The sequence below is a fragment of the Ovis aries genome, chromosome 3 (assembly GCF_016772045.2).
Source record: "Ovis aries strain OAR_USU_Benz2616 breed Rambouillet chromosome 3, ARS-UI_Ramb_v3.0, whole genome shotgun sequence".
NCBI classification, from domain to species: Eukaryota; Metazoa; Chordata; class Mammalia; order Artiodactyla; family Bovidae; genus Ovis; species Ovis aries.
The window spans coordinates 84,413,099-84,440,209 of NC_056056.1; the positions used below are offsets into that span (position 1 = coordinate 84,413,099).

The 27,111-nt window shown below is 38.7% G+C and overlaps 1 protein-coding gene across 2 annotated transcripts in view; it reads left to right on the plus strand.

The window, feature by feature from the left end:
- Nucleotides 1-2,775: 2,775 nt before the first annotated feature.
- THUMPD2 (THUMP domain containing 2) overlaps nt 2,776-27,111 on the plus strand; it is a 38,451-nt gene continuing 14,115 nt past the window's right edge. The window contains exons 1-8 of one of the 2 annotated variants that reach the window (XM_027966904.3): nt 2,776-2,919; nt 8,262-8,397; nt 9,738-10,141; nt 11,050-11,127; nt 13,819-13,871; nt 16,970-17,057; nt 23,385-23,456; nt 23,956-24,070. In XM_027966904.3, coding sequence (XP_027822705.1) covers nt 2,794-2,919; nt 8,262-8,397; nt 9,738-10,141; nt 11,050-11,127; nt 13,819-13,871; nt 16,970-17,057; nt 23,385-23,456; nt 23,956-24,070 — 1,072 coding nt within the window. In that variant the 5' untranslated portion in view covers nt 2,776-2,793. The remainder of the gene's footprint in view (nt 2,920-8,261; nt 8,398-9,737; nt 10,142-11,049; nt 11,128-13,818; nt 13,872-16,969; nt 17,058-23,384; nt 23,457-23,955; nt 24,071-27,111) is intronic. The other variant, XM_042248080.2, reaches the window with a different exon arrangement.

Below are 27,111 nucleotides of genomic sequence, written 5' to 3' on the forward strand. Positions count from 1 at the left end.
TGTTAGTTCTAAAAGGTCTTGTAGGCCTTCATAGAACCGTTCAACTTCAGCTTCTTCAGCGTTACTGGTTGGGGCATAGACTTGGATTACTGTGATATTGAATGTTTGCCTTGGAAATGAACAGAGATCATTCTGTCATTTTTGAGACTGCATCCAAGTACTGCATTTCAGACTCTTTTGTTGACCATGTCAACATGGTCAACGAGGTGATGGAATTCCAATTGAGCTATTTCAAATCCTGAAAGATGATGCTGTGAAAGTGCTGCACTCAATATGCCAGCAAATTGGAAAACTCAGCAGTGGCCACAGGACTAGAAAATGTCAGTTTTCATTCCAATCCCAGAGAACGGCAATGCCAAAGAATGCTCAAACTACCACACAATTGCACTCATCTCACATACTAGTTGACCATGACTCTTCTGTTGACCCATTTCTTCTGAGGGATTCCTGTCCGCAGTAGTAGATATAACGGTCATCTGAGTTAAATTCACTTATTCCAGTCCATTTTAGTTTACTGATTCCTAGAATGTCGACGTTCACTCTTGCCATCTCCTGTTTGACCACTTCCAATTTGCTTTGATTCATGGACCTAACACTCCAGGTTCCTATGCAATATTGCTCTTTTCCGCATCAGACCTCGCTTCTATCACCAGTCACATCCATAACTGGGCATTGTTTTTGCTTTGGCTCCATCCCTTCTTTCTTTCTGGAGTTATCTCTCCACTGATCTCCAGTAGCATATTGGGCACCTACTGACCCGGGGAGTTCCTCTTTCAGTATCCTATCATTTTGCCTTTTCAGAATATTAAACATTAAAAAATTGCAAATTATCAGAACATAAATTATATGAGTTGATATCAAGAGATAGAGAGATCAGTACGGGCCAGGTCATGGCAGTGCTGCCCAAGGCAGAAGAAATAACTCCTCCAGCCTCAGGCTGGCCAGCAATGTACTTTCCTGGTTAGAACCACAGCTGAGCCAAGGCTGCAGAGTTTTAGGACTGAAGATCAGAAAGCTCATGTAACCTGACTCCATAAGAATTTTCACAATATATCCTAGTGGACCATGAGCTGGGTAGGGGGCAGGGCAGAGTGGAGGAATATCCACTTACTGAACTTGATATCCCACTGTGAACAACAGGAGACACACTTGATAGAGATTCACATTTAGTAGTTTCTGTATATCTGATTTATATAACTACAGAGCTAATTTAATGCTGTTTATTAAATAATATGAATTCTAGTCTTCAAGTGATGTATTCGTTGTCAATTTAAAATTCAGAGTTTAAAAAACACCTCTTCAAATACTGTTAAGAGAGTCAATCAAATCAGGTGGCCCAGACTGGATAATTTAGTGCAGAAATATTACCTGTTTTATGAATATAAAGACATTTTGCTGGAGCATGGAAATGTCTGCTCTTGGGCCTAGAAATTCCCAGTGTTGGCCCAATGCTTGGAGAAGACAGAGCCTGGTCCTTATCTTAGGAGAGTAGTGGGGAGGGAAGAAGATGACGGGATGGAGTTGGTAGGAATGGAACAAAGCTCAGTATGTACAGTATAAATCAAGGCTTAGGTTCTAGCCTGAGCTATGCCCCTAAGTCACTGTCCCTGAGCCTCTTTAAGCATCAATTTCCTCTATCTGAAAAATAAGAAGATGAATGAGATGATAGTATATCTCCTTTTAAAAAAATATTTCACATCTTTATTTTTAAAAATTATATGTCAGAGATATAATTTGTTTTAAAGTCATGCTAATAAGTGTGAGCCTGCTATGTCACTTCAGTCTGTCTGACTCTTTGCGATCCCAAGGACTGTAGGATGCCAGGCTCCTCTGTCCATACGATTTTCTAGGCAAGAACACTGGAGTGGCTTGCCATGCCCTCCTCCAGGGGATCTTTCCCACCCAGGGATCAAACCCACCTCTCTTATGTCTCCCGCATTGGCAAGTGGATTCTTTACAACTAGCGCCACCTGGGAAGCCCACGCTAATGCATATTTTTTTATTGCCTGTTTATATTATTATAGTCAAAGATTAAAAATAAGAGTACACTATTTATACTCTTACTTGCCTTCTTATCCAAGTTCCAACTTCTTATCCAAGTTCCGGCTTATTGTTTTCTCCAAGGTACAACAGAAGGACCTATTACTGATGAACCTTTCTTTGTTATAGTCATTTAAAGAGTAGCAGTACAGGTGTTATAGGGAAATCATTTTTAAGGCTTCATTTTCCCACCTTAAAAAATATTGATTTGAAAATATTATTCATTTATTTTATACACCAACAATCAATCAGTTGGAATAGGATGTCTCAATATTAGCACAAACCAGTAATCTTATCCCCTATCTCACTACCGGGGAAGAACTGAGGTAAAATCTAATGGATATTTTAAGCAACGCCATCCGTTACTCCCTCCAGTCTTTCACACTTTATGTTGCTTTTCTATAGTCATCATTCATTTCTTTAGCATAGCGAAGCCATGATATCAGAGGCAAAGCTGCGCCATGATAGCATCTAAGGATCTAACAGATTAATGACAGCCTTTATTCTTCCCAGTTATATATCCCAATCACATCCCTTCCACCTGGGATTCTAAGTAATTCCAGATGCCTGATCAACAAGCTTCCAATCCGTTAACCAAGGAGACCCACACGGCCCCCCAGCCGATCAGACATTCCTGGGACCTTCCGGCCTGGCTCGCCCTTGGCAACACCCGGTCCTTCGGCCCCTGCGCGCCGCCTCCGGGACGTCGGGGCCGCGCCGCGCGCACCCGAGGCCACGTGACCCCGAGCTGCCATGGCGGTGGTTCCCGGAGGTCCCCGCTCCGGGCCTCCGGCGGGCGCCCAGTTTTTCTGCACCGCGGGCCGCGGCCTGGAGCCCTTCCTGATGCGGGAGGTGCGGGAGCGGCTCGCTGCCACCCAGGTGAGTCGGCCTCGCAGCGAGCTGGAGCGCGAAGCAGGGCGGCCCAGGCGCCACCCCTGCCCGTGGTCCCTCCCCGCTGGGGTCGGCGCTCGACCCGCGAAAGCGACGCGAACCCCTCGCTGTCTGCCCGCGAACCCAGTTCTGCTGGCAGGTCCTTTAATTACTGCCAGAAAGACCCGCCAGCCCTTTCCCCTACACATCTGTCACTGTCACCGCTGAAGGTTTTTTTTTTTTTTTTTTTAAGCGATTGATGCGAGTTACTTCCTAGATTCTTTAAAGAAAAATGTTTGATAGTGCCTATAATTAGAATTAGACATGTAAGAATTCTTTCTTTCTCCAGCTTTAACATGCAAATATAATCGTCAGGTTCAGCTATTTTTGTCAGTTTCCTGACACTGTGTTTATCTCCTAGGACTGTTGGAAGGATTCAATGATAAAGGTTATTTAAGTACAGTGTAAATCCGCAGTAAATAGTAGCTAGAAAAATACTCTTGGAGAAGGCGATGGCACCCCACTCCAGTACTCTTGCCTGGAAAATCCCATGGACGGGGAGCCTAGTGGGCTGCAGTCCATGGGGTCGCTAAGAGTCTGACGCGACTGAGCAACTTCACTTTCACTTTTCACTTTCATGCTTTGGAGAAGGCAATGGCAACCCACTCCAGTGTTCTTGCCTGGAGAATCCCAGAGACGGGGGAGCCTGGTGGGCTGCTGTCTATGGGTTCGCACAGAGTAGGACACGACTGAAGCGGCTTAGCAGCAGCAGAAAAATACTCAAGGATGCCTCAGAGAAGGAAGTTAGCAGTTGCTGGTATTATTACACTGTTAATTTCGATGAAATGAAGAAAGTTGTAAACATCAGTTTACGTTCTAGTACATGCTGAGCCTGTTTCTTGAAAACAGGGAAAGGATGTAATAGAAAAAGGCTCCAATGTCTTGATGGGATTATATATGACAGTGTGAATGATGTATTTTTGGAAAATGAAAGCTTATTGAAAGAAATTGACCACTCCACTCCCAGGACTCCTGAAGTGTTGAAAGCTCACAAAAGGAGTTTCTGTGATGATGATTGGGGAGAGGAGGATAGAGAGGCTCACGAAGAATGACACCAGTCTTATTACACTAACTGCCGTTTGTGGTTTTTAGCCACCGAACGTCATAGAGTGTTGAATGTAGCTGGTCTAAAAAAGCAACAATATAATAGCAACTGCCGACATGGGTTAAGCATTTAATATGTCAGACCCTTAACTTTCACAGCAACCCTATCTTTTGAGGTGAGCTCCACATTGAACGGAAGTGGAAAATGAAGCCCAAGTAAGTCCAATAAAATAATCATGTCATGGAACCAGAAAATGGCAGAGCTGGGATTCACACCCAAGCTGCCTGTGAAATCAGACATGTTATCATGTTCAACCCAGGCAAGTTGGCACCTGGTTCCAGCTCCTCGAACACTGCGAAGCCATGACACCATGCCGCGCTGATTTTTGTTTTTTTCAGATGTTCACTTAGAGTTAGTTCCTGGTGTGAAAAATAGAGAAGGCTTGACCCAATCTGCATATGCTTCATTATTAGAAAACTGACCTCTCTGCTTGTTCTCAGTGTTTGCCGTTTGCACCTCCATGGTGTAGTTTGACATGTTCCTCTATTTTCTGTATTTCCTATAAATTGGAGTCCTATAAGTTATAGCTGGCACTTGGTCACGTTCAGGTTTGATTTTCCTCTGGTGTTGGGGCAAGCCTCTATATAGGTTCCTGGGTATTTTTAAATATTTAATTTATAGCATATAAATATATACTCTAGTATGGAGTGTATAGCGTACCTTAAAGAAATGTATTGGGTAAAATTAAGCTTTACTTTGTAATTCTGTTTAATGTGTTAAATACTGTTATTATAAAAATAAAAGTAGAAACAGTAATTTTGAAGATAAAATTCACTTTAGTAGAGGTGTCTACAACGCCAGCAAGCCAGGAGGCCCAGTCAGTTGATTAATCAGCCTTTAAAAACCCACATAGCAAAACAGCCCACATAGTAGGGTTAAGCAGATAGTCGAGTTATTTCAGTCAATTCATTTAATGGGATGATTGCATAAGCTTCTCTGAAGATTCTGTGCATTCCCTGTAGATTGGATACTTTTTAAAAAATTAAGTAAAATATATATTTTTAATTCTCTCTTCTAAAATGAAACACAAAAGCTCACACCCCACCTCAGTCCTTCACCCAGCACTTCAAAATTAATTCCAAAATTAAATGGCATATGTAGAATTAGGAAACTTTGGTATCTCCTTGTACTGTACCTTACCTTTTGCCTTGGCTTAAGCTTTTCATCTTTGCATTAGATCTGACTCCCTCAATTTTAAAAGAAAAGCAAAAATACTAACTGCTTAGATACTCTAGCTGACAACAGAGCTGTTTTTTCTTTTAATAAAGGCTGTTATTTCATCTTCTGAAGTGTTAGAGATAAAACCAGTTGGTTTTAGACATTTTTAATGATTTAATTCCAAATGGAAAAAACAGATTGGATATATAAATAAATTTTCAAGTAACAAATACTAGTGTGAAATATTCTAAAATGCCACAGCCCTCCCTAATTATTATAATTGAATATGATCAGTTACAAACAATAAAGAAAATGAGTAACAGTAGCTTCAACACAGTTTGAAATCATAAACACCAAAACTCATTTTTCTACTACTTTGAGATGGAATACAAAAAGTGAGCTATTAAAGCACTTTCATGTATATGATTGATTCTCACAGTGGCTGTTTTACCATTTCATAAACTACTTCTGATTACATGCTCATTTCTTATAAAAGGAATGTAGGCCTAATGTTAATTTTTTTAAATAAACAGAATAAACCAGTGTTGGTGTTGATTTTTAGAATGTATTTAACATTTTAAGTGGCTAAACACAGATTATTCTTATGATTGAGCACCCCAGTAGATTAAAGTACTTTTAGGTCTTCTTAATTAACTTGATTTTCAGTCGAAAAAATTTTTTGTTCTCCACACCCTCCAATAAAATATTTTTAGAAGTTCATTATATAAATTGTCTCCCTTGATACTCAAGTAAATGAGAAAAGATCTTTGTACTATTAAATAACTAATTTAATGTCTAGACTGGTCTAGATGTTTGTATTAGTTTGTTTATAAGACTTGACTCTTAGAACCATAGATTTACAGTAAAATATTTATTTCAGTTCCCCCAGAATCTTAACTGGCTATTTCATGTGATGGCTTAATATCAATTATACTTTTAGATTAGGTAACAAAATCTAAACTTTAAAAAAAATTACCTTTTAAAATTTTGTCTCCAAGTTCTAAGCATTTTGAGGTATTCAATTTTGACTTTAGTGGGAAAATGTCACCTTTGTAATGAGAAAGAAGTAAATTGTGAAAACCAGAACTTCTTGTTTTGGTTACTTCATTATCCCCTTAAATATTGATTCCTAAACATTCTTTTCATTCCCTACTTCCTCCGTCTGTCTTAGGTGCATTGCTAGTACCTAAAGTCTTTGGAGTTTTTAAAATTTATTTGTTTTTCCAGCTCTATTTAGATATAATTAATATATAGCATTATTTAAGGTGATTTGATACATTTATATGTTGCAAAATGATGACCACTATAGCATTAGCTAACACCTCCATCCCATCATGTAATCAGCATTACTTTTTTGATGTGAACATTTAAGATCTACTCTTTTAGCAACTTTCAGCTAGGTAATACAGAATTATTAGCCAAACTCACCATGCTATACATCAGAATCCCAGAACTTGTTAATCTTACAACTATAAACGTATTGGGGTTTTAATTGTCATCAACTTAGGGCTTCCCCAGCAGAGATTCTTCTTTATCAAGCTAGAGTGTAACTTTAGAAATTACCACCCCAAAAGCTTAATTAGAACAGGTCAAATCAAATATACCATACACTTGGAGTTCAAGTTCCCACTGAGTGGGAGCTGCCTATACACATGGAACACCCCTGATTCCATGGTTGCCTCAGTCCTAGGAGATGACTTAAAACCATGTTAGTTAGCCCGAGGCCACTGCTAAAAGGAGACTGCTAGGATCATCCACATCCATCCTGAACTTGAGGGGGTTGGGTTGACCCAAAAGGTTTAGGATTCCATTGGCACTGAGCGTCATGTGCTGGACCTCGTTTGACTCTCTCGGAATCAGTGCTCTTTTCATTTTCCTTTCTTCTCTGACTGTCCACATATCTATCCTGTCTTTCAAGCCCCTTTCAGTTTGATGCACACTCTTGCTTCTGTCCATCGTCCGGTTCCCACGGCCAAGTGGTTCATTATTTCTCCCTCAGTAATCTACTTCTCCCTCCAGCATCACATTCAGCACTCAGTCCTTTATGCCCCGTCCACAGAAATCTTTCTTCCAGCTAGTTTCGCACTGTCATAGTTTTCATCAGAAGTCTCTGATGGTGAACCATTACCATCTGGGGTAAAATCATGACTGCTTTTCAAGCTGGGCCTGAGCTACACCATCCATCCGCCTGACACCCTCAGTCAGCATCACACGGCAAAGGTGGCCATGCTCTCTTACAGTTTACTTCACCAGATTGTCATGCCCACCTCTGCATTCTTCCGCTTCATTCTTTTGTGAGAAGCCCTCTTACCAAATCTTATAGGATTCTTTCCCAAGACTTTTACTAATGATGGCTTCCATCGTTAGTAATGCTTATTGTAACTGCAACTTATCAAAACATTTATTAACATTTTACTTTTCACCAAGCAAGTTGTTGTCTTATACATTTTACATTTTAATTGTATGTCAGTATATGCCTTTTAGATTATTATTCACCTTTAGGATTTATACTGTATGCTTCCTTGTAGACCATGAGGTAGATGTTTAATAAATACCTACTGATTAGGTTAAACGTGGTCTAGACACCTGATTTGTCCTATCCATTTTGCCTTTCCTTTGCCCACTTTGAGTAGTTGTGTGAGATTCGATAATCAGTATTTTGTGTTCTATTTTTTTTTTTAGTAGAGTGCACACACACTTTCCAAAAGGTAACACAGAAAGATTACTGTCTTGGTCACTGACTATGTGACTTCATACAAATTATTTAACCACTCTAAGCCTCAATTTCCTAATCTATAAAATGGAGATGATAAAATATACCTTAGAGGGTTGTTACAGGATGAGGGGGAAAAACATTCAGAGTGCCTAGGATAGTCTAATGAATAGTAGATGCTTCAGAAATAGGCAAATAGGCATTTTTACTATTGTTAGTCTAGATGCTTTGTTTTAATGCATTAAGGGGGAGGGGAGGGAAATGATTCTTAATCTTACATTGAACTACATTAATATCTTTTTTTTCTATCTCTAGGTTGAATACATTTCAGGAAAAGTTTTTTTCACTGCCTGTTCTGACTTGAATATGCTGAAACAATTGAAATCTGCAGAAAGGTTATTTTTGCTGATTAAAAAGCAGCTTCCATTTCCTGTTTCTTCTGTAAGTAAAGGTAGGTGTATACCTGTTGCTTTTATCTACATGATATAGTACACCCCAAAGTTTTTTGCTTGGCAGTTAATATGTAGCCATTTCGCATTTTTAAGAATCAATCGTACCCCTGGGATCATTAATTAGTTATTTTTCTGTATTTCCTGAATATTATCACCTAATTGTGTTTCTTCTCTTTTACAAGTGCTTGACCAATGTGCTGCCTTCCTTCTGAGATTTTAGTGTCCTAAGTCACGTTTCTTCCTTGAAAATTATGATCAGACACCTTCTCTAAGGCTATATATGGTTGGTTCATTTATTTAGATTTAGGAGCATGTAATAACCCCAAATGCATTGATTTAAATAATTGGTCAGAACTTATAAATTTTACCTGATGAGTGATATAATTGGAAAATACTACATAGTAAAATTTCCTATTGTGGGGAACGTTAAATTGATAAAGCATTAGAGTTAAAGAGGGCTTAAGAGATTTCTTATCCACTCCCTACTTTTATAAATATGCTGCTGAAATAATGTAAAGATATTGGCAAAAGCAAAAAAGGATCAGCTACAGCTGGATAAAACATTGCCTTAAACCTTATTTTGATTGCTGCTTGTGCACAAGAAATCATGTCATCACAGCCTATAATAAACTGTGTCAGGAGCAATTCAAATGGCGAGAAATCAAGATGGGGCAGAAAAATTGTTCTAAAACAAATCCTCAGATATTACATTGTAAGGTCAGTATAATTTCATCCCAATATTCCACACACTTTCATCTTTAAAGAACTACAGTAATTACTCTTTGATCATCTTGATGGCTTTTGTTTATCAAGAAAAGATTACATTTTACTAAGCATGACTGCCAGTTCCTAAATTGCGAATGAGTTGTGTATCTGAAATGTTACTTTATGGAAACTCCTTTTATGATCTCTGCTAATATTTTGTGGTCTTAAATAGTCTCAAGATTCAGTTGCTCTGTTTTTGAGCTCTGTTTTGCAATTTACTCTATTTTTTAAAACTTAATTTTTTATAGGCAAGATCAGCATTACGTTAAAGATCAACAGACATTGTACATCTCTGTGTATATCGAAGAGATACATATGTTATCATAGGACAAATGATCTTGCTAAAGTAAATGGTAACTTTATAGGAATTTTAAAACAGGTTTGATGTTAAATATGGAATACGTGAATGAACTTTATTCTGCACAATATTCTTAAGTTAAATTATATAAGTTCCAGATAAAAGGGAAATCAGTATTCATGTAGCAATTTAATTAATTTTAAAGAAATAAAGGTAATGGGATTTGAGGGTGTGAATGGCTTCAGTAAAGGATAAACTGAGATTTTACTTATTTAGGAAAAATATTTAATGAACTGCAAAGACTTATAAATGATGATCCTGAAAGTTGGTTGAATGCCATTTCAATTTGGAAGAATCTTCTTGAACTTGATGCAAAAAAGGAAAAACTTTCTCACAAAAATGCTAACCCACTCAAAAGGAAAGTAGGAGAAGATGATACCGCTGCTAAGAAATTGAAAACAGAACAAATCCAAGAGATCCAAGAGACTAAGGAATGCCAGCTGGAAAAACAAATAGAAGAAAAACTATTGGAGCAAGGAAATTTTATCACTGAAGAAGGAAAATTTCAAGAACTTCAGAATGATGTAACGGAAGCTGCTGATACACGTAACCAGACCGACTTAACTTTCAGAGTCTCCTGTCGCTGCAGTGGAGCCATTGCAAAGACCCTTACTGCACAGGTACACTTGCCCCCCAGAGTGGATTCCCATTTTCTAAAAGAATTAATTATTCTTTAGATCAAAAATGAAGTGAAAACCTTTCTCAGCATGCATAACCAGGCCCAGACAGATCACTCGACCCAATCTCACATAACTAACTAAATCTCTTCTAAAAATGCATTTTCCTTCTTAACTTTACCTGAGATGCTTAAGAGGAATACTGTGCCAGTCTACATAAAGAGTTCCTTTTACTTTCTCCCTAAAAGTTTCCTTAAACTCACAGATCCTGTTTACATTTGGAAATTCTAATATCATGGCCCTAAGCTTTTTGGCTTTCTCTTCAGTTTGGTTCTGTGTTGATTGAGTGGTTGCTCTGTACCAGGTCTTGCATGTGGGATCTTCCCAGGACCAGACTGAGATACACAGGTGTACTTAAAAGGAGAGCGAACACCGCAAAAGGACCCTGAAAAATTTAGTGATATAGAGGGCATAGGTGTGGGTCCTTGGGCCAGTCTTGAAATCAGACAGACTCTTCAGTCTGAACCTAATGCTACTAAACGGGTAATTTTTAAACATACAGGATTGCCATAGCTAAAATAATTCATCTTTCAGTTTGCATCTATTTCCTGGGACCTAGAATGACCATATTTATCAGGCCACAATCTGGTTATTTCACGTGTCTGAAATTACAAGGAGAGAGGTTACACACAAGTAAACATCAATGCCATAAGATTTGTTGGGGTGGAAGAGGCACAGTGCACCCTTATTGCCTTGAATAGAAAATGCTTTCGTGTAGTCTTTTAATATTGTAACCTTAAATTACCATCGGATAGTATGATTGATTTCCCTGCCAGTTTTTTTGCTTACATTTAAACTTAAAATTTTCATTTTTAGTATTCTTATCTTTTTTTAACCTGTTGCCTTTTCAGGAGGTAGGAAGAGTAATTGGAATTGCTCTTATGAAACAGTTTGGATGGAAAGCAAATTTGAGGAATCCAGATTTGGAGGTAATGAATGTTTATTTTATTTTATATGCTCATAACCTAATTCTTTAAAGACAATGTCAACTATTCTTTTTTTTTTCTTTTTTTTTAATTGAAGTGTAGTTGACATAAAATATTATGATTCACGTGAATTACACAGTGATTCAACATTTGCATACATTATAAAATCATCACAAGTCTACTAGCCATCTATCTCCATTCAAAGTTATTACAGTACAGCTGCAATGTCAACAACTTTTACTGTGCTTTTTAACTTTGCTTTAAGTTTTAAGTCATGTCTACATGGGTCCAGCAGTCTGATTCCTCCTTAGCAACAGAATACTGCAGATTCTTTTGCTAGTAGTTTTCACTGTAAATGTCGCGTTCAAATTGAACTTTTGGAATGGAATTGTTTAGTCGCAGTTAAACTAAACACTAGAGATGCTCTCTATAATCACTATAATACATAACAAATATCTATAATAAGAAATTCTAGTTAATGTAAAAAATGAAATTAGAAAACAGACCTGTGTTAATAGTGGCTTTGTTAGGCTTGTGGGATTATTTTTCTTTCCCTTTTCTCTATTTTCAAAATTAATTTAATGAGGTTATACCATTTTTAATTGGAACAAAGTAAACACATGGGAAAATGAATTCTATCTATAACAAATGTTCTTCAGTGTTTTCTGAAGACCGTAAGTTTGACCAGTAGTCATTTTTCTGATTCATTAATTGGTAGATTATTTTTGTATAGCTTTAAAAGGAGTAATGGCTAGTCAAATCAGAAGGCTTTGTGTTGTTTTCTGTTTTGTTATTTGATATTTTTTGCTTTTAAAAAGGCATGCCTAGCATATATCCTTTATTGCTGTTTGGCAAAATAATACTGAGAATGTTTTTATATAAGTGTATCTTCCGTCATCTCCCCGTCTGTAGTTTTCTTATTTTCTGTCTGGTTTCCTCCTCTCATCTCTCCCTGACTCCATCTCACTGTCTCAGAACTACAGTTTTCTCATAGTTTAGCTCATAAACAAATATATCTAATTTAATTCTTATCATCCATTTAATGCAAATAATAGCTGTTGGTAGAAATAATTGACATGAAACAAAATCGACAACAGAATCACACATAGTAAAATCTGTGTGACCAAAACTGACAGAAGAATCAAATTTTAGCAAATTTTGTTCTGTACAATTAACAGAGAAAACTTCATAGTGCAAAAAGCTGTACCTGATAACATTTGATATATAAAAATGTCAGTATATCATAACTTTAACTGTTAAATAGAAAAGGATCAATACCAATCAATAGCTTTGCTAACATGAATAAGATTAAAAAGTTGGAAAGTTTAGCTTCAGCCATCAAAGAATTAAACTAAATGGAATTCATTCCAGATTATTCTTTTCTTAGTAAAAGCTTATCAATAGTGGAATAGTTCTGATTAAACTATGTTAAAATACCTTTGGGGTAAAAGTATTAGGAATCGAATGTTGTTGAGGTCAAAGAGCAGAGTTAGAATATTCCATAAACCTCATCAGGCTAAAGGAGTAAGATTCTTTTAAAATTTATGTGGGCTACTGATTTCAACTTGAGACATTTAAATCCTCATCATGTCCTAACATGAGGACTATAGCTAACACTGCTGTGTGGTATAGGAAGGTTGTGAAGAGTAAATCCTGAGAGTCCTTATGCTGAGGAATTTTTTTTTCCCTTTTTTGCTTTTCTTTTTATCTACATGAGAAGATGGATGTTAGTTGAACCTATTGTGATAATCATTTCACAATGTACATGAATCAAACCTTCATGCTGTATGCCTTTGATGTATGTCAATTATTTCTCAATAAAGCTGGGAGGAAAATAGCAGGAGAAAGATGATAGAAAGGAATAAACTCTTTATATAACTGATGCACTTTGCTATACACCTCGAAGTAGCACAGCTTGTGGATTAACTGTACCCCAATAAAAGTTTTAAAAAGAAAAAAAAGCACTCCCTATAAATAATAGAGTGAAAGGTCACTCTTGCTACAGTGTATTTCGCTTAAGCAGATTTTCTGTTAACCATGGTATCAAGTCTTACTTGAGGCTAGAATAGGGGTAGATTTGGGTAATTGTCACTAACCTAAACAGAGAAGGCAATGGCACCCCACTCCAGTACTCTTGCCTGGAAAGCCCCATGGACGGAGGAGCCTGGTAGGCTGCAGTCCATGGGGTCGCTAAGGGTCGGACACGACTAAGCGACTTCACTTTCACGTTTCACTTTCATGCATTGGAGAAGGAAATGGCAACCCACTCCAGTGTTCTTGCCTGGAGGGACAGCAGAGCCTGGTGGGCTGCCATCTATGGGGTCACACAGAGTCGGACACAATTGAAGCGACTTAGCAGCAGCTCTAACCTAAAATGCTTAAAAATCTAATTTAGTTAGGGTAATTCAAAGAATCACTGTAAAGAAAAGTGATCTTGAGTTCTTCATAATGTGATTCTCAATATCAGTTGTTTACCAAATTGACTTCAGAATTTTTCTATGAGATGTACTTAAAATTTACTTTGCCTCCGCTCAATAAAAAAATACTATGGAACATTTTTTTCAGATATGAAGAGGTCTTGGAATTTCTTATTAAAATATAGGTTGTATAGCTTCAAAATGGAAGCTTTCAAATTGCCACGCATTGGGTAATGCATTACCTGGTCCATTCTAACTTCAATATTTGTTCTTTCAGATCTTTATACATCTAAGTGACATTTACTCTGTGCTGGGAATTCCTGTGTTCAGGTACGTATTATTTCTAAGCTTCAGGTTTGTGTCTTAGGAGAGTTTGTAAAACTAAAAACTTTGTGTTTTTATTCAGAGTATGAAACACTGATATATCAGAGGGAGCTTAAATCAAAGCCTCTGAGTTCTTTGCTTGAACCAGTAAAGTATTTGCATGGAACTTTGGATCCTGATTGGACTGGTTAGAGTTGTGAAAAGATTTGATCACAATAATCGACTGATGACATGTTTCATATTGAAAATCATATCTATTTTTAATTAAATTATTTTCACAGGCCCACATTTAAACTAAATTTTAGTCCATTGGCCTCTTGGATTTTTCATTAAAATAGAAAATACATCACAGTTCTTAAAATTCATCTTGAACATACTTCACATTTTACTGCAGTTTTTTTTTGTGGGAGAGTAATTCCAATTTTTAAAATCTTCTTCAGGTTTTCTCCCTAGTTATGTTGGGTACTATACAATAATAAATGCAGTTGAATTTTTCTGAATATTTCTTATTCAGAAATATTTACTGAATGTTTATCGTACAGCAGTACTTTCTTAGATGCTTTGGGAAGGAATGGATGGTTAGATGATGGAAATAATGATTTGCAGTTTCTTGGGAGCATGTAAATATTATTGGCATCTTCAAAACATTTTATATGCATAGCCATGTTTACATAGGATAAAGTGATTTAGATATCTTTTCTCTAGGTGATTCTAAGTATGGAATATTTTTAAAATCATAAAAATCCTATGGAAAGATCCCATTGACCCTGAGGTCACATTTGTGCATGTGTAAGCCCGGATCAGGATGTAAAAAAGAATGCTTAAGGTCATTGTAACAGTTGTATCAAATGGTGCACCATTGCAGTTGATTAGCACAGTGCTGAGGACATTCTGGATGTTCAAGAAATGCTGAATGATTGAGGTCTCGCTGTGTGCTAGTTATAGGATAGGCCCCACTAGCCTCGAGATTACAAAAATCATGCGCCAATAGTCACTTTAACACATAAGAGGTCATCACATGCCTCAAGGCCCTGTTGGCTTCCCTTGGCCCCCACCTACTCCGGTACCCTCCCAACTCTCCCAGACCAAACCGAACCCACTGGTTTACATCTACACCTACGAGGTGTCCAGGCTTCCGTACTTCAGTGCCTTTTGGAGTGCCAGGCCCTAACCCCTGCAGATGTAGATGGGGATACCCTATATATTATAGATAGGAAATGGCCTAAGAAAATGAAGAAATGGTATGAAAGATATTTCATAAGATATGAAATACAAGGAAAGGAGAGTATGTTTAGTTTATATCTGTAAGTTTTGCAGTACTTCTAGGTAAAAGGTGTCCAAACACACATTTGAAGATAAAGACCTGGGATTCAGGGGACTGATCTAGGCTAGAGATGGAGATGAGAATGTCTTCAACTTGGTGATAGATGGTGTGTAAGAGAATAAAGAAGAGATTCATATATGAGGACAAGAGGATCAAAAGCCACATTTATTTTTGTATTGGGGTAAAAGCCAGCTAAAACTCCGAATAAACACATTAGCCAGGTTCTGTGAAAGTAGAGAATCATTTTTATTTTCAAAGAGTTTATTTCTGAACAGTTCTTTTCCCTGAATAATTTTATTTTCCTGATATAATGAGGCCCTTTTGTTGAAGTAATAGCAGATTAGTTTTGTCCAAGCAAAATAAGAATGGGTTCCCTTGTGTCACATATTAATAGAGTTGGCTCCCATAAAATAAAACCTCTATTAGCAAAAGTATGCACACAATAGTCAAAACTTTCAAAGGTTCTATATAAATCCCCGATGCGTAGAAAAAGACTTTGTAATGTGTATGGACAAAGACAGTTTTCCATGCCAATTCTATCTGTGTGTGTATGTGTCTAGAGTGAAAGTAATTTCTCAGTTTTGGTTTCACCTAATGTGTTTTGTAGTGAGATAATTGCTGCAGTTAGCCGCTGAAGCAAGATTCGTTGATCAAATTATTTTGTAACTCTTCTGCCCACAAAGTTTATATCCTGGATTCCAAATCTCTGGATATAGTACTGTTTACAGTATGAAATTTTATTTCCTGAAACACCTTTTCAACAAAAATAACCTAATAGTTTTATCATGCAGGCTTCTTCATCATAATAGTAAATACACAATTACACTGTTTTATTTAAAAGACATACCTCGTCTAATTCTAAGATGTTAAGAGGCTTGCAATAAATACAGAGAAAACAAGGTAACTTAAAGAGCAGAAAGAAAATGATGAAAGGAAATAGGGTTTGGAAAACACTGTGGCTTGGTGTAATGTTAGTGGAAGAGCTCTTAGTGGCTTTGAAACAGGCCTAACTGCAAAACAACAACCAAGCATCGATTTTTGAAATCATGCATCTTGTCTTACCAATAAATTGTATACACAGAATAGGAAAGTGCATTGAAATTGGCAAGGCAATGTTGTTCACTGCACTAGAAACATAGAAATAATATTTTGAAAATCTGTATCAAATCTGGAAACACGGATATTAGCAATAATGGGGTAGAAGATCAAGTATGAAGTGATAGGTAATGGAGACCAGTGAACTCACTGGGGAGTCCTCGGCTTCAGCATTTCATTCAGTAAATTATTTTCGACAATGCAGTGTCAAGCTTCATTCCAACTTTAGAGAAAGGTGCAAATGAGCAAAAGGCAAACTTACAAAAGGGACCTTTTAGAAATTCTTTAAGGGTTAGCATCCATTCAGCTGCGCTCCCTATACTGCGTCCGTACCACAGTGCAGTTTACTCCTTGATGACTCTGGATCAGTGACAAAAGGTCTATTCTACATGGGAAGTCAGGGAAGCATATAAAATTAGAAACACTTCCCTCATGTAGTAAGATTTTTTAAGTTAAACACATAAGGGTTTAAATTTCGGTTATCTAAAAAATTCCTTTCTGAAATACCACACTGGCTGGTTAGACAAGGTGCCAGTTAGAGAAGGTAATCTTGCATTAATAAAAAGGTTATATACTCTCTAACTTAGGGAATACTTCAGTGCATAATGTACAGGTATGAATGGGTTAATTATTTTTGTTTGTATCCTATTAACATACAGTAATATTGGGTGTTGTTTTACTTTAGGGTTCCTTTAGCCTGCAGAGCGTACATCAAGACAGCAGGGATGAGATCTACCATAGCCTGGGCGATGGCCTCCCTCGCAGAAATTAAGGTAAGGAACCTGTTCCTGTCCCTTTTAACTGAATACCAAGGTCCTTTCCATAATTAATTTACACAGCCTCTTATTGATGGTTGCTTTCTTTTCTCTTTGGTTCTTTTAACTTTTTTTATTCTGTTTTTCTATTTCTTTTCTTGCCATTACACTTATGAACTGCAGAGAAAGGCTTTTGTCAAACTTCTGGGAGTATTTTGGCTATGAAAATGCTGAGTCAAAAGATAACTGCATTTTATTATTTCTAATTTTTTGTCACAGTCATGTGGCCTGTACAACTTCTATTCCTTAAAATTTAACCAAGATCTTAATCAGTTTTTGTAAATGCTCCATGAACATAAGAAAATAATTTTATTTTCTCGTCAAGAGATGGCCTCTGTATCTTTCAGTTGCAGTTTTACTGTCTGCTCAGTACTGAAAGAGGTATTTTGAAATTTATTAGATTATATTTTTCAAGATTTTGCATTTTTATTCACGGTCACCTCATTCGGTAGTTTGTTCTGTAGTGTGGTTTATACTCATTTATGACTGTTACTGCCTCATTGTAAAGTGTTCCTTTTTATTGTTATTACAGTTTTCATTATGTTGATTTGTAGGTTTAAACTTAAATTTCTCTGTGTCTTATTAGTATTTCCATTCTTTTTTTCTGTGCATTTTCCTTTGTAGTTCTGCTTTTTCAACTTTGTTTTCAGTGTGCATTTTTTATAAACACAAAACTCTATCTTTATCCCACAATGATAGGCTCTTTAATTCAGTACAGTATTATGATAGATAGACCAGTTATGATAGATTTCCTTTGCAACTTCTTGCAGTTTCCTCTCTATTTTTGCTGCTTTCATCAAGTGGGTCATCTCATTGTTTTCCCTGAGGTTAGATTTTACTCTGTGTGCTGCTCCATTCAGGGCTCCCTCTCCCAGCTCTCTTAATTAAGCACAGGAGACTTGACTCTTACTGTTAAAGACATCAACTCTTTTCTTTGCCACACTGTTTTTACCACCGACACCCTGAACTTCCTGCTCTGTCCGCTCCTCCTTGTCATGAGATGAGACCTCCAGGGTACTTTTTCTCTTCTTCGTCCCACCTTTGCTCCTCCCTACAGTGAGACCTTTGAAACATGTTTACCCTCTTCCACTCGCAACTACCAGCTTGAACTAAATTATTTATTATGCATCAAAATTTCCAAGTATACCCCTGCTGTTTTCAAAAGTTCTTATACTGCACTTACATTACACGACCCATCCGTAATCATTAAGATGCAGTGTGTAACATGAATTCTGTATACACACACAGAGGTGGAGTGTGAGGTACATTGCTTCTCACCTTTCCTCTTCACTGTATCTTTCTCTCTTCGAGGTCTCAGCTCTGCTCTCTGTGTTGCTTGGACAGTCTCTTCTTGGTACTTTCCTCCTTACACTTCTTCTTGTCATCCATGTGTCCCCTTTTGGCTTAGTATGAGATCCTTGAGTTGCGGTCCTTTTTTCTCAGAGGTCTGTAGATGGTGTTCCATTATCCTTTCACTTCCAGTGTTTTAGGGGAGCAGTTCCTGCCAGTATGATTTTTCTTTTCCTTGATAGCTATCTTGTTCTTTTTGTTTGCAAGCTTGTAAGAGTTTTCTTTTTAATCCTCTAATCTCAGGGATATTACCAGATGTATCTTTTTCTGTTCAGCGCAGAACTAGGTAAGTCCGACTCCCTGAGTTCCCTTTCCAACTCTACCACTTACAGGCTGGGAAACTTTATGTAAGATCCTTAACATCTCGGTGCCTCGGTTTCTCACTTCCAAGATGAAAATAGTCATCTCATAGGACTATGTGAGAACGAAGTGAATCAGCATTTATCAAGGGATTAGAACAACACCTTGCATATTAGGAAGTACCTAAGTTTTAACTTCTGCTATGGTAATGTCAAGGAGGGAGAAATTACCTCGCTATCCCCCCTTGAGTTCTTTTGAGTGATCTTTAATCTTTTGAGTAATTAAATTGACACAAGACAGATTAACAGGAGAAAAAAAATTTTAATTTGTATGCATGAAAGTCTTATAGAAGTGGGACCCCTGAAGTGATGGCAGCAGGCTATTTATATATTATTTTTAGACAAAGAAACATTTGTGAAGATTTAACAAAACAAAGGGGTCTGTGCTTGGGGTAGCAGACTACTGAAGAAGTAAGTTCGTTTATCCAGCTTTCTCACGTATACAGCCTTGAATTCCCTAACTCTGGTGATAAAGATGCTTCCTATCCTCCTGGTAGAGGGAGGATACCTTCACTTGGGAGATTAAATTCCTGCTTTCAGGGGAAGAGAAGTGGGCCAGAGTGTATTTTCTTCTTAATATCATTTATTTTTACCTGCTGTTTCTTAAGTAACTTTTAATTCAAAATTATCAATATGCCGTTAAAGCATATTTGGGGGCATCCTGCCCTGGACCTCAACAGTAATAATAATTATAATAACTGTTATTTAGGATATATAATAATTATAGAAATCATTTTTTCCTCCAGCTCAGGTACTCTTTCATCCATTATTTACTTCTTATTTCCTCAACTATTTTGCTTTAGTGTCTTTTACCTTAAACAACTCCCTTTTTTTTGCTTCTGGAGTTCTGTGATAAATACGTTAAGCCTCCTTTCTCACGTTTTCCATCTCTTTATATTTTGCCCATGTATTTTGAGTTTTCCTTGGACATTATCTTCCAAGGTATAACTGGAGTCACCAAAACGTGCTGTACTTTCTTGAAATGTTTAGGTTTAAAATCACAGATTTTTTTAGCTTTGGAAAATTGTGTATGTGTATGCCTAGAGAATTCCATGGACAGAGGAGCCTGGTGGGCTGCTGTCCGTGGGGTCGCACAGAGTCAGACATGACTGAAGCGACTTAACACGCGTGCATGCATTGGAGAAGGAAATGGCAAGCCACTCCAGTGTTCTTGCCTGGAGAATCCCAGGGACAGAGGAGCCTGGTGGGCTGCTGTCCGTGGGGTCGCACAGAGTCAGACATGACTGAAGCGACTTAGCAGCAGCAGCAGCATGCTGTATTTGGTAAAGAACTGTCTGCCAGTGCAGGAGGCAGAACAAACCTAGATTCATTCCCTAAGTTGTGAAGATCCCTTGGAGAAAGGCATGGCAACCCTCTTCAGTACTCTTGCCTGGAGAATCCCATGGACAGAGGGGCCTGGAGGGCTACAGTCCATGGGGTCACACGGAGTGTGAGGCAGCTTAGCACACATCACATGCTGTATTTGATCTCTCTAGTGGGTTTAACTTTTTCACATATTTATCTGTCCCCTCCAGAAGTTTCATTTCACTAGATGTGTGCTGTTTGTTCTGCCTGTTTTCGCTCTAGCTTTTGAGGGACTTCCTCCCCTTAAATGTGCACAGCACGGTTCTTTTTGGGAGAACACAGTATGACCCACCGTATAAATGATCCCAGTATCCAGCCTTGATCCAGGTGGCCCCTCTTTGGAGCTTGGTACCTAAATCTCTGCACAAGCAGCTCAACCTTGAGTAGGCCAATGCCATGGAAACTGAAATTTAAACCTGGGGTTGTTAGGTATTTTTCATGTTCAATGTAAACCATTCTCCTTCATACAGATCATAAAAGCAAGGAAAACCAAGTTCTGTGTAAATCTTGGTTATTACTTTAAGCATATGGAAATACTTCTCTGCTACTGTCTATGTCCCCAGGTGTCATGACTAGAAAAGTCCTGCAGTAAAATAAGGAAATTGAAAAATATTTAAGGGCAGATCACCTCATCGAAGAGGGACTGTGGGGAGAAAGAGCATGGAGTTTGGTACATTTTAAGTCATTAATAAAAATTAGTTCTCATAGCACTATTAATCTTAAAGTTGTCGTTTAAATCATTATTCTTTTTGTTACTTTTCTGCCCCTTCATGGGGGATCCATAAGACACTGGGGTAGAATTTAGTGTCAGGGAGAAGCTTCTGAAGGACATTTTGTTTCTTTTCATCAGGTAGCCCCTGGCTCTGGCTGAACCCCGCTGTCTTCTGAGCACTCTGCCTTCTCTGTAGACAGACCAAGGGACCGCTGGGCCTGGAGCTGGGGTAGGTGTCCTGCTTGCACCTCGCTGCCCTTTCTGCCCAGGATCTCTCACTGCCTTAGAAGCACGTGCCATCCAATCATCCTGGTCGTCTACAGATCTCTTGTTGTACTAGTGTATACCGTTATTCGTGTCAGAAGTCTATCAACTCAGTGTCTGTGCTATCTGATCCCTTAGTGTCTTGCTCTCCCTGCCTCTCATGATCTGCTATAGTCACATCCTAGAATTTGCCATACCCAGGAAAGTATACCTTCCCCAGATCTCAGCAGTGCTGCTCTTACCCTCCTACTCCTGCCCACTCACTTCCCCTTGCGCCCTGCCATCGTGTTTTAACTCCATGAGGCCTCCAGTCACCGGTGGCCCTGTGCTGTGCTGTGCTTAGTCCAGTCGTGTCCGACTCTTTGCAGACACATGGGCTGTGGCCCGCCAGCTGCCTCTGTCCATGGGATTCTCCAGGCAAGAATACTGGAAAGGGTTGCCATGCCCTCCTTCAGGGATCTTCCCGACCCAGGAATTGAACCGGGGTCTCCTGTGTTGCAGGCAGTCTTTACCAGCTGGGCTACCAAGGAAGCCCAGTAGGTGGCCCTACTCACCACCTGTACTCAGCCCTCCCTTCCCACTTGGATTTTAGGCTCTATCATTACAGTCATTCCCTTGAGCATACTTGTAATTCTCCTGCTTCTTAAGTGACGTAAACTTTGGAATCAAAAGAGAAGTTTAACATGTTCTCCTCATGAGGTCTACCAACATACTGGGACTATAATGGCTTATGATTACTGTAATCTCATGCTAATAAATGAACTGTCCTTGTTTCGCTCCATTACTTGTGTGCTGGATTCCATTCCCTCTCGCCTCCTTGAGAACTTGTTTCCCTGCTGGGTCATTCCCATCGCATGTGCGTGTGCTGTAATATCTTGCAACTTAAAAATGAACGGACCCTCTCCTGAACCCACGCGATCCATCAGCTCTCACCCCCTCCTCTGCTTCCCTTCAGAGAAACGCTCAAGACCAGTCATCCATGTCTGGTGTCTCCTCCTTCCTCCCCGTGCTCTCTTCTGTCCCCCTTTCCTCAGGCTCGTCTCACTAGCACTCCACTGAAACCACTCGCCTTGCTTAGCCCACTAGCGCGTGGGCGCTACCATCACGCCTGCTTGTTGGATGCTTCCCCTTTGTTTCAGGACCAGTCTAGGTTCCGTGTCAGGGCACTCTGCTGTCCGTGTGCACGGCTGGGCCTTCATCCACCAAACATTGGTACTTAGGAGATCACCAGCGTCCAGACGATAGACTTACCTATTTTTTTTACCTTTTCATAAAAACTTCAGTCACGTCAGACCATTGTCATTTTGTAATATTCCACATTGCCATCCATCCTGTTGGTTCTTCCTTCAAAATATACCCAGAGTCCACCTACCTCTCCCCACCTCCACCAGTGTCACTCTTTATTCGGGCCACCCTTATCTCTGCCTGGATTCCCTACTAGCCTCCTCGTAACTCCCCTATTTTTCCATGGTCCTTTCTCAACAGGGCAGCCAGACCGATCCCTTTGAAACGTTACATCATATTTCTCCTCTGCTCAGGATGCTGCAGTAGTTTCCCATCCTTCAGAACAGAATCAGAATCCTTGTAACAGCTACGAGATCAGACATGGAGTGACACCCTCTGTCCCCCAGAGGGGAGAATCATTAGTTTTTTTCCTCCAAGTTTCCTGCTCTCCTCTCAGGTTCAGAGAGGATGGCCCCTTTCCTGACCTCTTCACGTTGTGTGTGTCATGCGCCTGACATGCTTTCGCCAGTTCAGTGTTGGTGGAAATGACGTGTGTCACTTCCAGATGGCACTTTAAAAGCCAGGGCCTGATTTGGTGTGTTTTCTTGGCTCTTGCTGGTGACCCCTTCACTGTTTCACTTTCTGGGAAGAAGCAGAAGCCCCAGGTGTCATACTGTAGGCTTGTACCACAAGCTGCACAGCGTCTTGAACCTGTAGGACGTGGCGGTTGTAACTGAACACAGCTCATCTTGGTGGAGCTGCCTGGCCCCCTCTCCGATGTCATCACCACTGCCCGCTCCCACTCACTGTGCTTTGGCCACACTGGTCTCCTGCCTAATCTTTAAGCGTGCCGAGCAGACACCTGCCTAGGGCTTCAACTACCTGAAATTCCTAATAAAGTTTAGAAAGGAATCTTTACTCGGAAATGATTGATTCCTCAAGTTTTAGGCTTCTTGTATAATACCTGTTACAGTAGATTTAACAGTAGCAAATCAACGTTTCTGTCTACAGGCTGGTGCAGTTGTTTTAGACCCAATGTGTGGACTTGGAACAATACTTTTGGAAGCTGCTAAGGAATGGCCAGTAAGTTCTAAAGTCTGGTAAACCAAGCAGTGTTTTACTTTAATCAGTGTGTGTTGTGTATACACTTAATTATTTATAGGTAGATTGTCTAGGGATTATAATTATTAATTATGAGTTACTATTTAATTGTAGTCAAAGTAGACTAGGAAAGGTTGATTAAATTACTGTTATTTCTTTAAATACTGTGATAAATTTAGGAAATTATGACAGAATTCCAATAACTAGTCATGACCTACATTATATAAATCCCTCAATTCCTTAGACATTTGTATTGTAAAATATTAATTGTAAAATGTTAAAAATTAGTGTTTTAACATTTTACCAAAAACTTCTCAAGTTTTGGTCCTTGAATGTTATTTTAAAGAAATATCCTAAATTTCTTTTAATTTGAACTAACAAATCTATTGATTTCATTTTCATCATTTGAAAAAATGCAAGTAGATTTTCTTAACTACATAAAATATGGTTTTATTTATAATTTGAATTTCTCCCCTCATAGGATGTGTATTATGTGGGTGCTGATGTCAGTGACTCCCAGTTATCAGGTGCATATGACAATCTGAGAGCTGCAGGCCTCAAGGATAAGGTTGAGTTACTTAGAGTCTCTGTTATAGGTAAGATATTAAAAATGCAAATATTTGGGGGAAATAAACATGTGTAAACACACTTAGAATCATAATCATCACTCACTTTTCATATGTTAATATAAAGGCTGAATTATTTATACCTTGTGATATATCTGTGGAGCCAATACTCAGTTTACTTCCAATATTATAATTGTAACTTTTTTATTTTTCAAAAGATTCATTGTCAGGAACTATATTTTTGTAGTTCCCTAAGTATGTAAGTAAAAGCATGGTACAAAGTAAAAGCATCTTAAGAAATTTTAAGATGTGTTTGTTGCATCTGAACCATTTCTCATATGATAACCAGGGATCATTTAGTATAGGCATAAAATAAACAGAATAATAACAACAGTTTGTTGAGAATCTGTGAATTCTTTGCACTAAACTATGTGAAATGTTTTGAATTATCTTACCTTCCCCTTGCTTCAGTTGGATAGTATTCCTATGTTATGGGGAATGAGGTAATAAGCCTTCCCAGTTTGCTACACCAGTACTACTTTTAATGCTAAAACAGAAATTCTAGGGCAAACCAGGATTCATCACCCTGTGAGGCAGAGGAAAGCCATTACTCCACGTTAACTGCTGGGGAGTCAGCAGCAAGAAACATTATAAGGAATCAAGTGTATGGAGTCCAAAATAATATTTTACTAACACCCATGGTATTTAGACTGAGAGAAGCCTCACATTCCTCCTATCTTTCCTTCAGTGTGCCTTTCTCCCTTAAAAGTGACCACATTTAATTCTCAGCTAAGAAAATCATATTCTGTTGGCACAGTGAGAATAGGTGATAGATAAGTCCCTGTAATCTAGAGAAATAGTATATTGTTAAAAAAAAAACAACTGTTCTATTATAGTAGAAAAGTAGTAGAAATGCATTGTTGACAAAATATTAGGATAACTTTTCTATCAATGCATGATAAAGTAGCCTCAAAGAAGAAATTGTATTGTTGGTTGAAGTTTCATAATTGTTTGCTGCCAGTGACTGTCTTTTCAATCTTTCTGTCGAGGTTTTTAAGTGGACTCTGTGTACAACACAAGTTTCTAGAGGAAGCTGAGGGATGATTAGATTGAAATCAAGTTTTCATATACATTTCTTTAAGAAAGCTGGGGGGTTTTTTGAGATCTTCAAGAAAAATGGAATAGCTCTATAAATTGTTCCAGAGCAGTGGTTTTTCCAACCCTTTATAGTTTCAAAAGTGCCTTGGTTGCGTGAGAAAGGAAGTACTAATTTGTCCATCAGAACATCGCTGCTGTACCAGCTCCACTTTCATCAGTTCTCATATTTTGGGTATTTCCCATAAGATTTCACTTTAAAAACAAGCATTAAGTGCTCAATTGTTAATAAAGAAAAGGTTGTTTTTTTTTTTTTTTAATTTTCTATTACACCTAGTAGCCAAATAAATCCTAGCTTTTTTAAAGATTAGTCTTTTTATTGTCTGTTAAGAACAGACAGTAGTAGAGCAAGGATGGAAACAGAGACTAGTTGCAAGACTATTGCAATAATCCAGGCAAATGGTGGTGGCTTGGGACAAAGTGGTATTGGTGGAGATGTTGAAAAGAGGTCAGACATATATATACACACACACATATATATGTATATGTATATACATATTGAAGGTAGAACCAACAGGATTTGTTAGTGGATTAAATGTGAGGAAAAGAACAAGGATGACTAAGCTTTCTGGCTTGAACAGCTAGAGTGTGCCATTGCCGTTTACTGAGTTGCGGAAAACTGCAGGAGGAGCAAGTTAAGAGTTGGGGGCCTGTTCAGTTCCACATGATGATTAAGAACCATTAAGATCTCAAGGTAGATAGTCAACATACAAATCTGGAGTTTAGGGGAGATGGTACACATCACTAGTTTAGATAGCATTTACATCCATGAGATCACCTAGGAAATGAGCACAAATAGAGAAGAGAGAGGCTTTCTCTGAGGATGAAATGCTTAGAGTTCTGGAGGGTGAGAATCTAGTAAAAGGAACAACCAGGGATGAGAAAGTAAGAGAGAATCTGAGCAAGAATGAGCAGCTGTGTCAGATGCTGCTGGTTGTGAAGCAAAACTCAGGCTTGACCGGTTCCATGGAGCAGAACTCAGGCCTAACTGGTTCCGTGGAGCAGCAGGAACAAAGGCTTGCCTGCCTGAATGGGATCTGGAGAGAACGGGAAGAGGTGACTTGAAGATAGCTAGTTCTCATCATTTTGGGGGGTAGTTGGGCGGGTAAGGGAAGCAGAAAAGTTGGCGTTCTACCAGGTGTGTTGTGGTTCACACAATATTCTGCACAATTCATGAAGCTGCCCGGCTGCCCTGGCATCTGGGAAGTCAGGGGAAATGTGAGAAGTGATAGGTTGGGTGTCCGTGAAATATGTGTGGGAAATAGGGAGTGAGAAGCCCACCTTAGAGAATTTGAGTGTTTTTGCTACAGTGGCTTTATCATATCGTATGCTATAAATCCCTTTGTTTGGTAACACTGTTCTGTAACAAACTCTTTCAGCAGCGATAAGGTTTTAAAAGTGCATATTTAATGAAAAATTATATACTGAGTTTCTGTTTCTCAAGAAAGCTATTGATGAACATACAACTAGAATAAAATGTTTATTTACTTTTATCATGCACTGTGAGGGCTGTGGTGATAGGAGTAACCAAATGAAATAAACTTGTTTATAGAGGCATCTAGCATTTACTTCCGGAGAAGGCAATGGCGACCCACTCCAGTATTCTTGCCTGGGAAATCCCATGGACAGAGGAGCCTGGTAGGCTGTAGTCCATGGGGTCTCTAGGAGTCGGACACTTCACTAGTCGCTAGGAGCGACTTCACTTTCACTTTTCACTTTCATGCATTGGAGGAGGAAATGGCAACCCACTCCAGTGTTCTTGCCTGGAGAATCCCAGGGACGGGGGAGCCTGGTGGGCTGCTGTCTGTGGGGTCGCACAGAGTCGGAGACGACTGAAGCGACTCAGCCGCAGCATTTACTTCAAAACTTAGTCATTATTTTAAGGCGAGCAAGCCAAAATTAAGTGTTTATCAGAT